The sequence below is a fragment of the Mytilus californianus genome, unplaced genomic scaffold (assembly GCF_021869535.1).
Source record: "Mytilus californianus isolate M0D057914Y unplaced genomic scaffold, xbMytCali1.0.p SCAF_9, whole genome shotgun sequence".
Lineage (NCBI taxonomy): Eukaryota > Metazoa > Mollusca > Bivalvia > Mytilida > Mytilidae > Mytilus > Mytilus californianus.
Genome location: NW_026262745.1, coordinates 92,553,746 through 92,576,086, shown reverse-complemented (window position 1 = coordinate 92,576,086; position 22,341 = coordinate 92,553,746). Strand labels below are relative to the sequence as shown.

The 22,341-nt window shown below is 31.5% G+C and overlaps 1 protein-coding gene across 3 annotated transcripts in view; it reads left to right on the top strand.

The window, feature by feature from the left end:
* Positions 1 to 352: 352 nt before the first annotated feature.
* Positions 353 to 22,341, top strand: part of LOC127714357 (uncharacterized) — a 48,794-nt gene continuing 26,805 nt past the window's right edge. Inside the window, exons 1-6 of one of the 3 annotated variants that reach the window (XM_052220421.1) lie at positions 353 to 1,375; positions 10,266 to 10,340; positions 17,779 to 17,837; positions 19,393 to 19,489; positions 20,530 to 20,598; positions 21,585 to 21,676. In XM_052220421.1, coding sequence (XP_052076381.1) covers positions 767 to 1,375; positions 10,266 to 10,340; positions 17,779 to 17,837; positions 19,393 to 19,489; positions 20,530 to 20,598; positions 21,585 to 21,676 — 1,001 coding nt within the window. In that variant the 5' untranslated portion in view covers positions 353 to 766. The remainder of the gene's footprint in view (positions 1,376 to 10,265; positions 10,341 to 17,778; positions 17,838 to 19,392; positions 19,490 to 20,529; positions 20,599 to 21,584; positions 21,677 to 22,341) is intronic. The other 2 variants (XM_052220419.1, XM_052220422.1) reach the window with 2 other exon arrangements.

Below are 22,341 nucleotides of genomic sequence, written 5' to 3'. Positions count from 1 at the left end.
AGCCCCTTTTAGATAATCTACATATTTTACATTCAGCGACATTCTATATCTTACTTTTTACTAATATACTAAAAATAGTTCCAATGTAATTTAACAACCCATCATATATTGTGTACTAAAGTCGTTTAAATAAAGCCCACCTCAAGTATACTTTGCATGCGATTTTATTTGATTTTAAAAAAGAACTATATTTGAAGTTGGGATTTAGTGGTTTGTAAAGAACGTGTAATTTGTTTTAAAATACAACTTAATTTAGTGTTATTTACGTAACTGTATATCGTATATCAGTCTGAACAACCCTGTTACTAACCAGTCAATGAATAATAAATAAAGAGAAAAACTGACTGTTATAAATTACTTATTAATTCATTCTCCAGGTAGAAAGGGGTAGAAACTTTATCTACCTGGCTAAAAACCACGCTTTAAATCGGGGGAAATTAGCTATTGAACATATTTTAATCCGACTCGTCGTGAAGAGAGAATGTGTTTTAACCAATCGTTAATTCTTTTGTGTTTATCGAAATATTAAAAGGATTTAATTTTGTCAATTGTTACAGAGAGATATTTATTTAGAATTTACACCTGTCAATACGTGGTGTGTCTTTTTGATTTTTTGTGGATTAATGATTTTATCTGTGTTTTTCTGTGTGTTGTCTTTAAATTATGGAGTGACTTTATATTTGTGTAAATGTGGATGAATATGTGATCATTTTCCCACTAAATATTCATTTGATTACAAGGATTTATTATTTTTATTTCAACAAAAATGCCATCTAAAAATGGGATTAATCGGTTGTATCATAGTAATGTCAATCTGCCGCGTTCTGTAACGCAATATGAAATCACGAAAAATCTCGGAAAATCTCTCGAACATCTACCGAAATTCAAAACAATAATTGATGAGAAGAAAAAATCTCTTGCTTCCGAAGAAAAGGGAGAACGGCTGTCTTTATTATTACCACAGATAGAGCCGGATTGTGATTTAGATTTAAGCGTTAACATCAGAGATGCTAGCGCCAGTTACATTTCCACGCCTGAAAATAGAGAAAACCGCGCGCGTAGTTCAGATAAAAACAATGATGAGGCATTGGATTATCTTACAAATTATGACGATGATAATGACACTGCAAAATCAAAACTTCATAAATTAGGCATATATGAAATGGAACATAATTGGATTTTACATGAAACATTAGAGAAAAATTTAGAAGATTTTAAGAAAAAAGGAAAAAAGTTAGAAATCCCTGAACCCGACTATGAATCAAAGGCTCCAGTTACAGATAGATTGAAGGAAATAAAGTCCATGTTAAAACCTCGGGCAGAATTAGGGGATTTTATGAGTAAAATGGACCCTGTGCAGAGAGAGAAAATATCGGTAAGTGCAAATTTATATAATTAAAGGTGGATGCGTAGAGAGAGAGAGAGAGAGAGAGGAAGAAAAGAGAAGGGAAGGGGGGAGAAAGGGGGATTGGTAAGTTGGCACTAGAGAAATACTTAACCGGCAATTATTGTAACATCTATGTCATACTAGTCATTGGACATGATTTTTAACAACAGAGGTTTTTATCCGAAGTTAGATGCTTTTAATTTATAAACTTCGACTGAAACATTGTCTTCTGTAAATATAAATGATATGTTTTGTATATTTTACCTGCTATATAAACATTCAGCGTACACCATCAATTAATTTGTTTGATATATTTCACTTGTTACATAGATATACAGCGTACCCCATCAAATGATCTCTGTTGAATATTTTGCGTGATTTTTTACAAAGCAACACCATAAAATGACATGTGTTTTATCTGCTACATTTTTTATTTGGTATATATCACCTGTTATATAAACATCCAGCATACACCATCAAATAATTTGTAAAATATATTTTACCTGCTTTATATAAACCTACGGCGTACACCATAAATGATCTGTTTGGTATATATCACCTGCTATTTGAAAATAACTCACTTTCTTCCGTTAGATTTCGTTATCAAAACTTTGCTTGAATAAATGTCCTCAAATTTTATCAAATTATTAAAAGGCTACATGTATCTATCAATTAAGTAACTGATTTAGTTTTGATTTGGTCTTTCTTTCCTATTGGTTATTAACAGGAAAGACATGGGGTATACGGCAATGAGACATCAACCCATCAACGCAAAGAAAAAGCTTATTACTATTCATTTAGTTTTACTCTTGATAACTAAAGGGATCGTCGTGTTACTGATCTTCCATAAGTTTTGGAACATTTGTTTCGTAGTTTTACATTTTTATATACACTAGATTTATAGACATTTTAATGTTCCCTTCAATTACAGTCTCTTCCCTTCTCCTCCCGCCTCTAACTGACTGATAACTTCTTGTTTGGTATTCAGTAACATGTACATGTACAAGACGTAGTTGATGTCTAAAAGGAAACAATCTATAAATATGCATTTTATTCAGTTTTGAACAGGAGTTAAGATTTAGAAAAACAAAAAGAAAAGAGTTATTGTGCATTTGCTTTCGTTTGCAATTATATCCATGGATTTTGTGTCATGAATTAATACATTGCATCTCTTTTTATCTGTGATATTTGTGAACGCAACTGGGAAATTGCATGTTTGGTTGAATATTAATGTACGGACCCCTCACACATTAACAGGGTAATTTTACGACGGCATAGTCATTTTCGAGCTATCAGACTTTGCACATGATACATTACAAAATTTTACGAGTTATTAAATTTCATGGTTGACAATAATTTTATCGTTTATTTATTCATTATTTCCTATCCAAACAGATAACCAGATGCATGTTGCATATTGTATATATAGTGTACGCTACGATAATGGACATTATTTATCGTCCGTGAATGTGATTATAATTTGATTTTATTCACTCTTTTCTGTCGGTTGTTGTCAACAGAAACATATCAGAACATTTTACGGGTTATTAATATAGATAACACATTGCAAAAGACATTTACATCACTATACTTACGGTACTTTAGTTTCCTGTCTAGTTTTCCTTTGATACGATGTTCATGTTTTAATGGGGTTTAAATTACCTTTATCAAATTAACAAATCAACAAACCTTCTCCATTTAAAATTGAAAGTCATTCAGTGAAATGCAAAATATCATTTTTATCGCTATTATATTATGTATAAACTGAGTATAAAAAGCGAAATTTTCTCACTTTTCTAACAATAAAGGTTTACAAACGAAAACAACATTATTATACTTTGTTCGATGTACATTCTTCTGAGTGATAAACTGAGATTTATTTTATCATGGTATTTATTGGTCTTAAACAGCAGATATTGATATATTTGTTGTCTGTTAATAATTCCCAGTTCAAGGTTGCAATTCACTCTTGTTAAGTTAACCGTTGACGTTTTATGTTTTATGATGTTGTGTTAAGGTCATCCATTTTTTGTTATTTCTCTAATTTTTTTAGCATATATGGGGGGGGGGGGGGGTGCTATGGGGTATCGTCGTAGAAAATTGATGTGCATACGATTTAATGATTTTGTTATTGAGAAATTGTTGTACATGAGTTACTATGTTGTTAAAAATCAAATTAATATTGTAAAAAAACCTGGTGCGTTGGAAGCAAATTTATAGAACTATTACAACGCTCAGAAGTAAAACTGTGGATAGCAGAAGATATATAATACAGGAACAGCTAAAAACATAAAAAGACCATAAAAATCAGGAATTCCCATGGTTATCTTTGTAAGAAATATTATATATCATTATTCAGTATTCATCACAAGACAAGCTAAAGAAAATGTTAATTCTTCAATGGGAGATAAATAAATACAAGATAAGAAAGTCGATGACGTCACCTTTCATTAGACTTTATATAGTTTATTTTAATACATACGTTGAATTGTCAAGTTGGCATGTGGTATAGGGTGTGTTTATTTTCTGCGTTGATTGTATGAAAAGGGCATAGAGATATTCCTTCTATCCTTTTGTCGTCAGTCTCCTAAAAAGAAAATTTCCTTAATTTTGATTAACACTGTCTGGCCCTGAATTTTCCTCCTGTAGAAAACCTTCATTGACAATTTCAAAAGATTGTTTGATTAATCCATTTGCATTGTACAATGCATAATTCAATATTAATATTTAATCCAAGATTAATTTTAAATCAATACTCATTGAATTCATATAATAGGAGTTTAATTAATAATTACTATACACAACTGAACTAAAGCAGGCAGTTTAATATTGAATGTATTTTCGATTGCTACATCGAAGGAGGGAGATTATTTTTTTTTAATATACACAAGTTGTTAAATTATCGTATTAGGTTATTGAGTTTAATAAATATATATATCTATACAGAATAAGCTTTAATGAAAAATAGTAAACCAATAATGGTCCCATTAAAGAATCGAAATAATACTCATATTGTAAAAAGTGAATCATGTTACAGAATAGAATCAGAGGGTGGTATTGAAAAGTTCTTTCAATTAAATCCAATTGCAGAGATTTTGAATAGAGAGAATGTGTTAGTATTGTTGAAATATCAGTAAATGGCAAACATAAGTTTCAATGTATTAAAAAGCAGAGTGAATGACAAAATCAGAATACACCTATAAGATTTGATTCTGTATGAGGGAAAAATGTGTTATATGAAAGAATTATAGGTTAGCGTTAAAAATGGATAACAAGCGTCTTTCTAAGGATCTGAACAGATGGAATTATAACACGTGATAAGAAACGCCTTTCTTGGCATCCGAACAGATGGAATTGTAAAACGTGATAAGAAGTGTCGTTCTTATGATCTGAACAGTTGGAATTGTATAAGGGAGCAACCATTTAACTTCAAAAAGGGGGGGGGGGGGTATGTTTTTTGTCTGAGTCAGAAAATTTGTTTCGCGCTTAATTTTTAGTTTTTCGACGCTATCAATCAAATTATTTTTTTCAAAATTTAACACTATAAGGTATGGGGAAATTCTGGATTCAGAATATTTTTTTTGTCATATGCCTGACCACAATATTTTTTTCATCAAATTGGGGGATCAGAATATTTTTTTTAGGAAAAAACCATAACACCTTCCCCCCCCCCCCCCCTCTTTCTTTGAAGTTAAATGGTCGTTCCCTAACGTCACTTCTTTCAAAGGTCTAATGATGAAGTTAGGGATTTTTGTCGAATTATAAAAATCACACCTAAATCCTAATACTTCAAGTCTCCTTTTTTCAATTGAAAATTTTCCAAATTTCTTAAAAAACAAGTATGCTTATAGTCACAGTTTTAAGAGCCTGATGTAAATTGAGGTACATGACAAGGAAGTCCGTAAATATTTCATCCTACCTCGTTGATCCTACATTTTTTATGCTTCGTCCACTCGTGCTTTAGTCATTTTAATCCCATCGATATCTAAACTGAGTCTCTCACTTTCCTTTGTCGCCTCCTTCCAGTCATTTTTTCTAAACACCCCATTATTCTCTATTCTTTATATTTTAGCACCCCAGTAATTTCTATTCTTTTTTTTTTATTGTCCCTTATTTGGCACTTTTTGCTCATTATTTTCTTTTCTGTAAACCCCATTCAGACCCTCGGAAAACATCACGATAACGAATTTGAAGAACGACAATTCAAGCTTCCAGGTCATCGCATAAGGCTTCAACACACGGATATGGTCCTTTAAGAATAGAAAAATTGATTCCAGCAATCCTTTAGGACAATTATGAAGGCAAAAAATGAACGTTTCGTTGGGAGAAAGTGAATGTGCTAGTAGAGACGGAGGATAACAAAGGGATAATTCGAAGAAACACCAACAACACCATAGCAAATATTAAAACGACGAAAAAACAAACAGTTTACGATTCACTACATATAAAACTAAAACGAACCCAGCCAAAAACCAGATAAATGTTTGACATTGCTTATTAGCTTATTAAGAAGTAGACTATGTACCCAGTAATTGACCCACTGGTAATTTTACCGAAAAAGGTCTGTTTATTTTGAAAACGTTGGATAGTTTTTTTTGTTGTTTTTTTTAAATAATTCCATAATCTTACAGTCAAAAAGTTAAACATTACGATTTTTTAAATGTACAATTAAAGACCTTAGTATTTAGTTTTTACTGCTTTAAAAAAATCGCGCGACTATAATGACCTTCTGAACGGCAAAGTTTTACTAATATTATTACTACTTGACAAAACTAATGGTTTTTTCGAGTGATTTATATTTCTGTTAAGAGTTAAATTATTCCGTAAATGTTTTATTACCCTTAAAATTATAGTATCTTAAATTGCCGTTGTTCAGATAAGAAGATATTTAAAGGTCTAGCATGGGCTAGTGTTGATAGTTATGGTAAAGATTATGACTTTGAGTTAAAGAACAGTGTGATTTCTCCTTAAATCACATATTATTTTTATTACATAGTATTGATATTCAGAATTCCATTCTACCTATCCCCTTTGCTTCTTCTATTACCAAATCTATCCCTGTCGACTGCTACTCTGTTCACTGTTCTTGGGATCTCAAAATTACCGACTTAAAAATACTCCGCTGTACACGTTTCAACGTGTAACTAACAGTTTTTTTTTGTTTACATAGGTAAAATGGAAATAGTTAAATTTTTTGTTTGTTTTTAGTTTTCACCAATTATGTCCATGTCAAAACAACAAAACTCTGAGGACTAAACTGATACACACCCTGTCATTGTTTTATAATAGACGAAGATGTTTGACCATTTTAGTAAAATTTTTATTTAAAGAAAAGTAATGAATAGCTGCCTATAGGTACGACTAGTCGCTTTGCATTGTAAATAAATTGTTTGCCGGGTGGGTACTTTTTGCACGCATAGGTAATACTAGACAAATATGCCAACGCTTCGTATTTATGCGTAAAGTGCACTGTTCCTATTATAAATATGGAATGTATATAGACATCAAATATTATTTACTTTTCATTTATTTACAACGCGATGTCATTTAAATTGAAAATGTTTAGTGTTTGCTTTAACTTTAAGTAAATATAGTCATAATATAATGTAATATTCGATTCGATTTGGAATTATTTGTTTGAATATTCAAAAACATGTGCAATTCATTACAAAGTAAACAACGTTTTCTGTTAAATATTTAACTTTTATGCATTCTGAACACTTTGACAAGTACATCGTTTTTCGTTTCAAGCCATGGCGTTGTCAGTTTGTCTACGTCTTATGAGTTTGAATGTTCCTTTGGTTTTTATTGGTAACCATTGTCTATTATCTTGGTGAATCAAAAGAAATGTGTCCCTTCCGGTGCATTTGAGTTCAAACCTTGCAGTTTATATTTGGGGTTTTTGTTTTTTCAATGAGGTGTTTTGTGGACTATTGCTTGTCTTTTCCATGCATTCGTCTGTGTAAAAGAGGTCACGTGTCTGGTTTTTTTTCCAGGAATGAGTTTTTGACTGCGTTCTTGGTGTCAATATTTCCCTTTTCTTACTAGGGGAGATAAATAGTCCAACTAGCAGTTACTAAAACACTAAAATATACAGAAAAGGAGGTGTCTTCAAAACCTTTACATTTCTAGAAAGAAAATGGCACAAAGGACCATCGTAACCTTTCTCTCTATCTCCATCTACCTCTCTTATGTCCACACATAAATAAAACAAATACGAATACGAAAGTTTTATTCTTATTCGGTTCACATATAAAAATACAAACATAACGTCTCGAGAGCTTTATACCAAATATATTTTATAAGATTTAATGATAAACTGAAAAAAGTTACACCAAAAATACCGAACTCCAAGTGTTCTTTAACTGCTACTTTATAAAGTAAAAATGTACTTTATATAGATATAATTACAAATATTAAATGATATTTATTTAAAATGACATGTGACATGTATGGTTTTTGAAGATTTAATGAAAAAGTAATCAAAGTCTTAATTAAATTCCACTAGATTCAAATACATTAAAATCAATATTGCTAAGACTGAATATAATTTATATCAAATAGAGTCTAACTTATATTTTGATTTACAAAAGGTTTGATACAAAACATTATTTCATTTTTCGATGTTGACCCCTGTCTTGACACTATATATATATAATTATCTGTATGTTTGTGTATGAAAATTTTTATCTAAATACACTCATTTCAAAAATATCCTCTTCTCTTATAACGTATGTATTTGTTTTATTGCCAAATTTAAATCTCTAATCTCTATGTACATACATTAGGTTAGTTATTACACTTAACGATCAACCTAAAATGTTTAGATATTAATTTTAGAACGCGAAGTTCCAACTTTGGCGTAAAAAATACAGTAGGGAATCATAAAAATAGAGATGGAACCAAAAATGAATCGATATCGGTCATTTGTTGGGATGGGATTGTGAACGAGGGACCCTTAAAATACCATTTGAAATTTAAAGAAAAATTATACGAGAGTTTGTAGTTTTTCCTTTTCCATGCCTCTTTACAAATATGAAAAGAAGGCGATGTTGAGTGTACGACAATGAACAGCAACCCAGCCACACGAAAAGCAAGAGTTACTTCTGGCCTCTAGTTCTAAGTGTTTTGTTAATGTTGACCTCTAGTTCTTAGTGTTTGGTTAATGTTGACCTCTATTTCTTAGTGTTTGGTTAATGTTGACCTCTAGTTCTTGGTGTTTGGTTGTTGACCTCTAGTTCTTCGTGTTTGGTTAATGTTGACCTTTAGTTCTTGGTGTTTGGTTAATGTTGACCTCTAGTTCTTAGTGTTTGGTTAATGTTGACCTCTAGTTCTTGGTGTTTGGTTGATGTTGACCTCTAGTTCTTAGTGTTTGGTTAATGTTGACCTCTAGTTCTTGGTGTTTGGTTAATATAGACCTCTAGTTGATTAAATAGGTTGTAATGTGTTGTTACCTTGCTGTCTCGTCATTCTTATAATAATCTCCTTCCATTCATAACAAAACAATCAAGACAAAAAAAATAGAGAAGGGTAACGAGATGATAAACCTTGTTGTTTGGAACAGAGAAAAAGATAAAGTAAAATAATATAGTTAGCTTTTAACGTATAAATCGTTCTTTGTTGCCAACAAATAGCTAGTCAACTTTACGGAAAAGGCGTCCATGATTAAGGAACTTCGGGGTTGAGTTCTGTTTGAACGAGAAAGTTTATTATATATTGTATCTTTATTTAGGTCCACTTTCTCACAGAAATATAAGACAAAAAAATTTCAAGGGTCAATCAAATTTCGTAAGTCGAAGAAAAACAGACAACACTATGGTTAAAGCTTGACTAACACGAACTTAACCATAAAAACGTAGGTGAGCTTAGGTGTTGAAATGTCAGTAGATCCTGCTCCACTTGTAACACCAGCCATGTCTCTTTCTTAAAGAGATGGTTGCCCTATGACAACAAAATAAAAATAATACAAATATATAAATAATAAGAATATAATAGAAATGAGTGTGTCTGAAAATTTTGCATTGGAAGATATCGTTTACCAGAATGAACTAATATGTACCCGTTATATTATGCATTGCTTTACCTCTAATTGAATTAGAGTTTTGATTAAACAAGTCCTTTTTTTGTATATTTTTGGATAGATATTGAAAATTTGCCAAAATCTGTCAAAATTGTGGATTTGGATTATCTTTAGGCGTTTTTAATCTCGAGTTTATCGTTTGATGACCTATTACGAAATAAACCATTATATTGTTAGAACATTAAAAATACATACATTGGGCTGTGATATTATAAATCTAATTGAAGGTTGAAATATTTTGTTTAAATGGCCACAGTGTGAAATAACTTCATGGGAAATTGGCCTTATCTCTTGATAAAAGAGTATAGATATACATAATTGATAATGGTCAGAATCAACGTTTTGTTGATTATGTATTTGCTATTATTTCCACACCTCTTCAAAGTTCCTTATTTTAGTAAAGATGGCGTTTATTTCCTTGTATGCGTCAAAGGAATTTGAAAAAAAAATATAAAACATGTATCAACCTAGCAGTACAATCGATGGCCAAATATCTTTCCCGTGATTTTTCTTGTGCTTCAATCATGAAATGTTTCAGAATTTCATAATTGCATTTTAACACAGACATTTTAAAGTAATTATGTTCTTTTCAATATCTCAGCTAGTTTTATAGCTGTGTAATGGACTTAAGTGATGTGTAAAATTACATCATGGTGCATGCAATTTAAATTCTTTTATTTTGATCCAAATTGAAATTTAACACAACAGAGTTAAGTTTTAATGCTATTTTTTCGATGTTGTAATCGACATACTTGTAATTCATTTATCTACTAGTATCATTTCAATATTCTTTTCTAGAGAATTGCCCATATGGATGCCGAGACGTTGAAGCAGTTTAAATCATCACAAGGACCACGGGATACCAAATCAAAGGTAAAGATTACATTAGGTACTAACAAACATTAACTCGTCTCTAAAAAGGAGATGTACTTAAGACCAGATTAAACTTTGTTTTCTCTGCCTGACGCCAATCAAAGCTAAATAACACGTCACATAGTGAGAGAAAGATGAACGTAAGACCAGATTAAACTTTGTTTTCTCTGTCTTACACTAATCAAAGCTAAATAGCACGCCACACTGTGAGAGACGGATGAATTTAAGACTAGATTAAACTGTAATTTCCCTGCCTGACACTAAACAAAGTTAAATAGCACGTCACACAGCGAGAGAAGACTTTACTAAGTTGATAAACTTGTGTCTTATCCATTTGCCTTTTTGAACAATAAAACATGTTTAAACTAACACAATGTGAGACAGATGAACTCAAGACCAGATTAAACTGTGTTTTCCCTTCCTCACACCAATCAAAGCTAAATAACACGTCATACAACGAGAGACAGATGAACTTAAGGCCAGAGTAATCTGTGTTTGCCCTGCCTGACACTAATCAAAGCTAAATAGCACGTCATACAGTGAAAGCAGATGGGCTTGTTGAGAGAAGGATAAACGAATTGATTGATTGGTGTTTGCTTAACGTCCAATTGCAAATATTTCATTCATATTCAGTTTGAGAGTAAACCAAACAGTATATGAAATGGAGTGGATAAACGGACAAGAAAATTTTAATTCATCAGGAGAAAATATTAAAACAAAACATTTAACCAAATATTGTCTAGATGAGTAATCTGCCTTGATTCATAACTATTCATACAAATCAACATAAGATCACAATGCAATCACATAGTTACCTTGGTATTGTTAACTCTTACTTTTGTGTACAAATTTACGCACGTACTTAGTACTTTTACAAAGTACAGGTAGAAAGCGAGGACTGCCGAGTAATTTACTGGTTGCATATTATAGAATAGATTTAAGTCATATGTTTGTGAGTTAAAAAGAAATGCCATGTAAACGTCAATGAGACAGTAACCTAACGACATCAACAAGCAATAGACATATAGATGACAACATAGACAGGTGTCATCTATACATCACTTTAAGCTTTAAATCGTTTCGAGTCTAGCACAATATGAAATCAAATTGCCATTTCAAATTGATGACTTTGAAGTTGACCTTAAATAGATTTGGCTATTCTCATTAGGTTCCTTTGGGTAATAAAGCTCTTTGTGTATTCAAGACTTTACTTTTTATACTTCCTTGGCTTTCCATTTTTGTGATCTGAGTGTTCTTGGTTAAGAAAAGCGATGTGGACACACCAATTCTATGAAGATTCATTTTCATTTTAGTGAATATTTTTAGAAAATTAAGTTGCTGGTAATATACGTATTCGTGCTTACGTTTATACTAGTATTCAACACTATGTCCGTGCTTACGTTTATACTAGTATTCAACACTATGTCCGTGCTTACGTTTATTCTAGTATTCAACACTATGTCCGTGCTTACGTTTATTCTAGTATTCAACACTATATCCGTGCTTACGTTTATACTAGTATTCAACTCTATGTCACACTGAATTGTTTTGGATATTTTGTTTTTTTGTTTACTTGCAATAACATATCAAATTTAACTTTTAACTTACTTCTTTGACCATTTAACCATATCAGACAAATTTTGATAAAATTTCTTCTTTTAAGTGATATTTGAATTGCGATTTTGATCTATATTATTACAACAATTTGTTAAAGGGTCCTATTTCCACATCGTTAACTTCCATAATTAGACGTCTAAATTGTCAAGTAACTTTTAGTAGAAGCTTCAAATTTCCGGACTTTTCGTCATTGTGATGTTTAAAAATATTTATTATTGCGAACCTACGAGTCTCACGAGTCATTACGTCTTCATTATCCTAATGCATCATAAAGGCTTAATGAAGACTTAATTACCCATTAAGCTAATGCCACGTTCGTACAACCGGCTGCTGATACCGTTGAATTTTTCGCATCAATAAAACTTCGCATTAATCTTCTAAAATTGTGACGATTTCAGTATGTTTGCATACAATAATGATGCTAGTACCTGATGCATGTCCATTGTATTGTCAAAAACAACATATTTTTATGTAACAAAAATATTCTACTCTCCAATAAATAGCTAAAAGTGACATTTTTAACTACTTTATAAAAACGCTATATTTTGGGATCAAAAGGGGGGCTAACCGGGCCTACTCCTTTTCCATGCACACTTCTACTGGTGGTATGTATGATAACATAAACTCACCATAGATACCAGGCTCAAAATGTTGTACGCAAGACGCGTGTTTCGTCTACAAAAGACTAATAAGTGACGCTCGAATCAAAAATGGTAAAAAGTCCAAATAAAGTACGAAGTTGAAGAGCATGGAAGAAAAGATATTACATTTCGATATAAGAAATTATATTTTCTAATGTTATTCGTGTACTATGACAACTGTTGATTAAGGCTCATTATAATAAATAAGAGAAGATTTGGGGTGTAGATCAATAAGACAATAACAAAAACAAAGATACAACCAAACGAGGTATATATAGGGTACAATATTAGACCTTCGACACTAGTTTAGACAAGTATCTATTCATATGATACCAAGCTCTAGATCTCCGTAATCTTTGGGTGACTATATTTAACAGCAAACAAATCACTAGTATGTTTAATTTTTCGGAAATCAGTTTTCGTTATCTTTTAAATCACATTTTACATTAAAATAATACATACAAGTTATATCTTCGAATCTTAGGTATAATATGTCAAAACATTTTCACCGATTATCCGTTATCTCCATTCGCAACACCTGTGCAGGTGTACCAACTTTTTATCAAAAATCAAAAATAGATAGGTTTATCAAATTTTATTTCATATAATCAAAAATAGTAGATTTCGTCTAGAAGGTGAAACGTGTCACATTTTTTTAAAAAAGATACAAACAAACAATTTTAACTTAAAATTAAAAGAAAAAAACGAACGTCAATGTAATCTTTCATTTATAATAGATTATAGAGTATAGGTTCAAGAGTGATATATCATGAATATTCGTGACGAGAATAACTTAAGTATATCGTTGGATTGTTCTCAAGAATTTACCACAGTTATGGCACATCTCTTCTTTAATTGTCACATTATGATGATGTATAGCCGAGATTAATTGTGTCAAATGATGATCAGAAGTAACAGTGGTCTAAATAGTTCATCTACATCATTAGCCTGTTAATTCGGAGGTTGTGAGTTCAAACCCCGCTCGTGGCTAGGTTTGTGCTCGTTCGATCTTATTTGACAAGGATTGTTAGTTTTCCTGTCGACAGTCGGTAGTTCTTTCCGGGTACTCCGACCTCCTCCACCAATAAAAAACTAGCCGTCATTATATAACCTAGGTCACTAAAAATGTCGTTTTACACCAGCAACCAAACTATTAGGTGTCAATCAATAATTAATTGAGAGAATAATCAGTCAATTATATACCCAGTAAAGTTTTCTGCAGACATGTGAACCTCTTAAAGGTCTTTTGACAATCTAAAAATATTCCAAAAACTTCGGACTACAAAGACATAATTTTTGTTCTTTCTTTTTTGTTTTCTCTTTTTAATCAAGGGCGGGGATGGGCTGCGTTTTGTTATTGCCTTTGCTTTACAGAGATAAATGGTTATTTCCACAAGCAACCCAACTCCTATAACTGTCCAGAGTAGGAACACCAAAAATTACTTTAAAACTGATACATGTACCAGTAATTTCCACTCCAAATGTACAAACATCCAAACATTCTACTGAAAACATATTTGTATGCGATGGTTGTTCACGCAGTTTATATAAAATCCTGATTTACAAGATAACGTGTCTTTTATGAGTCAGCAATATATTTAATTGAATTAAAAGTATAAAATATCTTAGTAAATACGAAATGTTACATGATATTTCCTGACTTTATATAAGTGTCATATTGTTCAAATGTTTAAGTCATCAGGTGTGATTTAACTTTAAACAATATTAAAATGCTTGGGAATGATATAATTTACAATAAAACGTATTCTTGTTATTTGATTTTTTTCAATTATTCTCATTGTTCGATCCTTTAAATGAATTAAACATTTTATATAATACAAAATAAAATTATTTAATATTATGCATTTACGGACTTCTGAAAAGATTTTGTAGATTATTAAAGTGAAATATTAATCGAGGTCAAAATCAAAGCCCGTGATTATCTTTTTCTTACGTCAATGCTTAATAGATAAAGAAAACTGTTGTTTTAATGATTAAATTTGTCAGAATTAGCCTTGTATTGTCTTCGTTCATGTTTTGTACAACTGAATTTCATATGGTTGTTCATTGAAATTGTCAAGTAATACCTACATGTAATTGAATAGTTTTGATATAAAGACATTAATTGTCAAGCAGTAATTAACATACACATGACAGTTTTTTCTTACCCATGACACTCTGAATGCAATTTAGGAGATCAGATGAATAACTTTTAAAAATTTTAATAATCAGTGTGTTAAATTTAATTGGAAATAGATCCGGGGTATCTGTCATTAAGACAGCAACCAAACGACACAAAACCAGAACAACATGAATAGAAGATTTGGAACATACGTCAATAACACAGCAACCAAAAGACACAAAACCAGAACAACATGAATAGAAGTTTGGAAGATACGTCAATAACACAGCAACCAAACGACACAAAACCAGAACAACATGAATAGAAGATTTGGAACATACGTCAATAACACAGCAACCAAACGACACAAAACCAGAACAACATGAATAGAAGATTTGGAACATACGTCAATGAGATGGCAACCAAAAGACACAAAACCAGAACAACATGAATAGAAGAAGATGCGGAGTATACGTCAATGAGATGGCAACCAAACGACACAAAACCAGAACAACATGAATAGAAGAAAATGCGGAGTATACGTCAATGAGATGGCAACCAAAAGACACAAAACCAGAACAACATGAATAGAAGAAGATGCGGAGTATACGTCAATGAGATGGCAACCAAACGACACAAAACCAGAACAACATGAATACTGTAAATTCAGAAATTATTGCGATGTTTTTATTATTGCGAAAAATGCGACAGGGTTATAATCGCAATAATTTAAACTCGCATTTTGAAATTTTTTATATGAATTAAACAGGATTTTTCTCAATATCGCAAAAATTAAAATCGCATTTTAGTCTAAAATGACAAAATCGCAATAATAAATGCACGCAATAATTTCTGAATTTACAGTAGAAGAAAATGCGGAGTATACGTTAATAATTCAGCAATATAATTAAAAAACAGATCATGTGTCGCTCAAACACATGTCAAACACATGTCAAACACATGTCAACTACATGATCAACTACACTAACATGTTTGTGTCATAGAATATATACAACAGGACGTCAAACGACAATACATCTTTATTCAGATCATAAGCAGAAAGTCCATTCCAAACTGTATTTCAATTATAAACCTACAATCACGATAGACCATTTACTTTTTCTATTCTCTTTTATTTCATATATTTCTTTCACTGACAATATACAATCCAGTGGCGTAGCTAGGTCATTTTTAAGTCTAAACCCGAACCTCGGCGGTAGGTCTGAGTGCCCCCAGTGGGTCTGGGGCAGAGGACCTCCTGGTAGGGGTTTCGAAGCGTGCAGCCCTCGGAAACTAACGCGTTATCGTGGAAGAGATACCATTTCTGTCGTTTAAAACTCATTAATAGCAACATACTTTAAAGTCTAATCTGTTTATTTGTTATGTGTAATTTATCCACCATTTTTTTCTTAAAATGTCTTGTAGCAAGTCAGGAATATGGAAGTTGTTATCTAATAGTCCGTTTCTATGTATGTTGGCGTTTGTTTTTGTTGCAGTTCAGTGTTTCTGTTGTTACGTTGTTTTCCTCTTATAGTTGATGTGTTACCCTCGGTTTTGGTTTGTAACCCGGAATTGTTTTTGCTTAATCGATTTATGACTATTGAACAGCGGTATACTACTGTTGCCTTTATTTATTCATTGTGTTGATTAAAAATTAAATGGTCATTGGTTTTAGAAAAAAATGTCAAAAGCATTTACTGTAAAATATCTTTAAGAGGAGATGTGGGGATAATACAATCAATCTACAAAAAAATCAGAACTTTAGAGATATTAACAAAAAACAAGTCTCCATTTCAATGTTGTAATACTTTTAATCATTTCTGAGTTCATCTAGTTTTCTCTCCTTTTAATGCACTGATTTCGTTAATGGACACATGAAATAATTAACTTGTATAAATGGTCAGGTGGAATATGAAAATTCGTAAAGGGTTCCATTGAACCTTCTGTCTCGCTTGGGATTGCTGCTGTCAGTGTAAAAGTGCAATATTGACTGTAATAAGTGAATCCATTTATCTGTCAAATGCAAGTTTTAAAACAAATCAAAATTTTCTTTAGAGGCTTTGTCTTGATTTTGAAAATTGTGAAGTTTTACAAATTTCTCATGTCAAAAAATGTAATCCCAGACCGTCTGTTAATTGCAAAAAGAGTAAGTCCGTCTGTCAGTAAAATACTGAAAATGGAAAAAAAATATATATACTTAAAAAATTTTGCTTCAAACATTATTTCTTTTAATCATAAAAAAGCTTCTGCCAAAGTTTCATAAAATTCGATGAATTTTGGACAAAGTAATCGATATGTAACAAACTTTAACCCCAGACTGTATCTACGTATTAAATGCAAAAAAGTACTAGTACTTTTATCAGTAAAATACATAAAATAAAAATATATTTTCATCATTATGCTCTGGACACTCTTTTGATCACAAAAAAGGTTCGGTCCAACTTTCGTAAAATTTCGTGAAGGATTGACAAAGTTATTGATGTTTGAAAAAACTTTAACCACAGACTGAAACTAAATGTTGGTGACCCCCAAGCCGCCGACACCGAAATCTAGGATCGTTATGTCTCGCTTTCGGGACATAAATGTCGCATGATCGACAAAAATGCAAACCACATATCGTATCTCAGCAGATAATGAACTGCTTTAAACAATAGGAAAATGAGTAGAATTCACAGTTGATTCAGACTTTGACAGAAAACATAAACCAATATATAATATGATGCAATTTGATTAAAAAGTAGATTTCGTCACTTTAATCTTCAATTAACATGTCATTAAAAAAAAAAGAATTACAAGGCTCATGTGCTTTTAATAAGTTCTTTCAATCTATTGACATTAAATATATGTTTTTCCCAAAATTAATGTTTACGCCCGGGCGTTTTGACGTAAACGTATGTACGCGCCTGTTATCGTTTGGGGGACAAAATTCACAATCAGGCAATGCAAGAAAAAATTATATATAGTTTTGTTTATTTGGTTTAGAAATGTTTAAACACCCCTTCCATTACTCGTTTATTGTTTTATAGTTGTAAAGTTATATATTAAACTTTTTTTGTAGATACAAGATGCAGTTAGATTTATAATCAAGATAATACAGGCTTGTAATTCAAGAAAGAAGTAAGTGTCATTCGAACATATAATTTGTTGATATATTTTTATTTTTGCAATGTTTGTTGAAGTTGTATGTTTCTTCTGAACAGTTAGTTGTGTGTCGTGGGTTAATGGTAAAACGGTTCTGACTTTTAAGCTGTATAAGTCACAATATGGTTCAAAGTTATACTTAAAAATATCTCTACACTCTAGCGGTTAAGTTTAGAAGTGCTTATTCAAAAATTAGATGTGGCTCTTAAAATAGAAACAGGGCGATAATGTAATAAACTAGAAAATGAAAGAAATTGTTTTGTGAGGAAAAATGAAATTGAAGATGAAAAACATGTTTTTATGTTTGTCCTTACAATTGCAAACCTTCGAAATAAGTTGTGTTATAAGTGAAGCAGTTAAAATATTATGATCGATTTTATACAATGTCACAGGGGTTTGTTACAATTTGCCGGGTTTACTATCCATACGAACCCCGAATGCCGGGTTTACTATCCATACGAACCCCGAAAAATGTTTTTTTTTTCGGGGTTCGTATGGATAGTAATGGATAGTAAACCCGGCAAATTGTAACAAACCCCTGTGGTCTAATGACAAAAAAATGTCGTTTTATTCAAAAATGATAAACCGTTTAAATTTGTTGCTAAAACTTACTCAATCATTTTATTTCAATAAATATATCTTAATTTATAGATAGCCGATGATCTTATTTCGTTTTAGTTTATTTCTAAATATGACTTTAAGTATTGTATATAAGCAAGGATTTATATAGTAATAAATCCTTGATATAAGTCATTCTGTTAATAATCTTCCAACATTCTTAATAGAATGGCACTTGTATATGTTTTATTATTCACTTAGTTAATGATGTTTTACTATTAGTTTTAATTTATGCTAAATTTTATATACGTAAATGTTTTATGTTATACAAGTGGTGAGATTTTAATCAAATATTGAAATTGAATCCTTACATATTGCTCTACGGAAAGATAATTTAGAATACAAACCCTTAAGAAAACATTCCATAAGGTTTAAGAATCAATCAGTCACGGAAAACGATTTTTCATTTTGAAACGAATTTATAATCTTTGCCACGGTCAGATCAAATATTTGATAAGCCTTTGAGGATCAAAGACAATGTTTTTATAAAATGTTGTTCTTGCTATTTTTAGTACTATTTAAACAATGAACGGGAATAATTGATTGGTGCAAGCGAACCAAGAAATGGTCGAATGGCATATGTGAAGCCATAAGAAAAAAAATATTTGGTGTACATAGTATGATCACAACCGTTCGGAAGGGAATACCATGCCAAATTAAACCGTTCGGAAGGGAATAACATGCCAAATTAAACCGTTCGGAAGGGAATACCATGCCAAATTAAACCGTTCGGAAGGGAATACCATGCCAAATTAAACCGTTCGGAAGGGAATACCATGCCAAATTAAAGTAGTTTGCACGAATCAAACAATTTCAAGAATCCCTCTAATATTATATGTTGTAATAAATTTTTCAAACCAATTTATACTGTTATCTATTTTGTAATGATTCTGATATTTTATTTTTATGATAGATACTACAAAGCAGATAAACCAAACACGGCTGCGACGTTAAAACGCATGAAAAAGTCCATAGACAAGGAAGACGCGGATAACTACGCTCGATCTAGTGTAAGTCGTCAACTTAAATAGTTTAATTTCAACTTAGATAAAGTTTAATTTCTATATTTTATAAGTATCCTGTATTTTGATTGGTTGATAGCTGGTATATTTTTCATGTCAGATGAATTTTGTTCTTTTCAACCTTCGACGGGAAATTTACACACGGATTTCTCTTGTTTACCCTCTATGCCGTGATATTTGCAAAACGTTATGCTTTTGATATCCTTCGAAGACGCTTGATCATTTGCGCGCTTTATAACATGCGCTGGGTTTGCTAACATTTTGATTGCCATGCATGCTAGTTGAGACAATACTGAAATGAAATTTCGAAAATAACACTTTAATAGTATATAACTAAACACTATAACCAAACAACAACACACTACAAAGTACATATATGAAACAAGCATGGCCATACACCAAACAAAGAGTAAAGACAACAACGCACTACAAAGTACATATATGAAACAAGCACGGTCATACACCAAACAAAGACTAAAGACAACTACGCACTTTTATACTCTTAAACGGAAATAATATTGGTTCAAGACTGGCCAAATTGAGTCAATAAAACAAAATTAAGCAGACGAACTTAATTGAAGAAAAAATGTCATTTACTTCTTTTAACACAATTAAATACTACAAGCACTTTATCAGTTGACAATGTGAGTTTAAATGATAAATATGATAGTCTAATACACACTCTCGAACTTAGTGGATGTCTACTATTATTTCAAAATTCTAAAGTGGCAATGAACGGTTGTAGTACTGTTACTGTTTTTAATATTTCTGAACACATTTGTTATTTACTAAAAGAAGATGCGGGTATATATCAACGAGAGAGAAACCCAATGTAAGAAAAAACATAAAATATCTTGAGCTCAATGGTCTTCATCAATAGATAGGTAGCTATGTAATATTTTAGCTCTTTCTGGCTCAGAGTCTATAAAAGTTGTGCACAAATTCTATAGAAACAATCAAAGATCTGCTATCAACACTTTATTTCCTAAATGACAATACACATACTCATACTATTTTTTAATTTGTAGATTGGATTTGACGTCCGCCTCTCTTTAATAGCATCACCTGAATTTAGAACAGTGACAGATCTAAAACGAGTAAGTGTACATTTTACACCAAACAACATACATCTTAATGTGAAAATATCAGTAGCGGAGGAATAGACTATATAGTGTGAAAAGAAGGGACAAACTTGACAAGCAAAATAAACCTTCTAAAGACTCATCTATCATTTAAAGAACATAGTCCAATCCCTCGCTTCTCTGCCCTGAAAAACTAAAATAAGACAGTTTTATAAGACAAACATAGAATAGTTCATTTTAAAATTACCTACTTAATTAACAATTCTATAATTGTTTTCAAAGGGAACAAATCCTAGGTTTTTAGGGATCATATAACGTAATCCCTATAACATGGTTACAAGAGGCACATACATTTTGTACTTAAAAATACTGGATTGATTTATAATAGCTTACTGAAAGGTAGCTCAAAGTAATGAACCTAATGAAATCCTACCTTTTTATATACTCGTGTACATGTATCAGGCACTGTTATTTCAAGATTTTATACATCAACGTCATAAACAGTGCAGAAAAATATGTACACTCTGATATCAGTCGCTGTACTTCTAGGTAGATTTCAAAAACACTGAAAACAAATCGATCTTGATCAATGCGCATGCTTATAGTACATTGTGTCTCCAATTCTTCAACTAGACCATTACAGTGGTTTGGATAAAAAAAAAAACACGAAATAGTAATGGTACGAAATGGTTATGGTACGAAATTGTTATGGTACGAATGGGTGGTACGAAATAGTTATGGTACGAAATATGTGGTACGAAATGGTTATGGTACGAAATGACTATGATTCCTGCTATTCGTTAATGAGACAACAATTTAAATCTATTATGAAAAATGTATGAAATGTGTTTGATATGATGTATTACGTCTTTTTCATTTAAATCTGTAGCTTAACCATGATTATGTCAGCATGCTTAAACACATGGTAACATTTTATCATTTAACATGCAAAAATGTCCCTAAATAATTTCACAAGTTAATTGTTAGCTTTTATATTTCAGATTGCCTGGGTTTTAAGAGCCACGAAAGCATTTAAAAATTTATTTCCAATAGAAGTAGAAACAGAGCTGGCTCGAGTTGTGGCATATGAAAGGTATGTATAATGGAACTTTGACAAAGAAATTAAGCACAACTCATACAAGTATGCAATTCAGTGTAAAGTAGCTGTGTACTTCAATGTGTCTGTCAGTCAACTTTTTGACGATTTAGAATCTATAGAACCATAGCTGATTTCATTGTCTGTGGTGCAAAATGAAAATAACATTTATTTATATCATTGGTACAATTATCCATTGTTTAAAATGTCACCAAACAGCCACAACGATTTGGTGTAAAACTAGCAAGATATTACCCAAAATGCAAAAGATTGTGAAACGACGATTAATTCCCATTCAACAAAAAAAGTCGATACATGGCTGATTTTTAAATCTCCTTTTTAGAATGTAAAGTTTGATTTTTACGATGTCGGGGAGAGGGGGGTTGTATATGCCAACATATTTAATTTGACATATTTGATTTAATAAACATTTCCAATAGCGAATCACATCTCTTAAACAAATGCATTATTTTAAATAGAAAATTTTAAATTTCACATTTTTAAACATAAGGCAACCATTAAACCAGGAACAACAAGGTGACCTCTAACACTGTAAGATAAGATTTAGGACAGTAAAGCTACATTCGAGACAGTAAGGTGACCTTCAGGATAGCAAGGCGACTTTCTGGACAGTTAGATGACATTCATGTGACCTTCAGGAC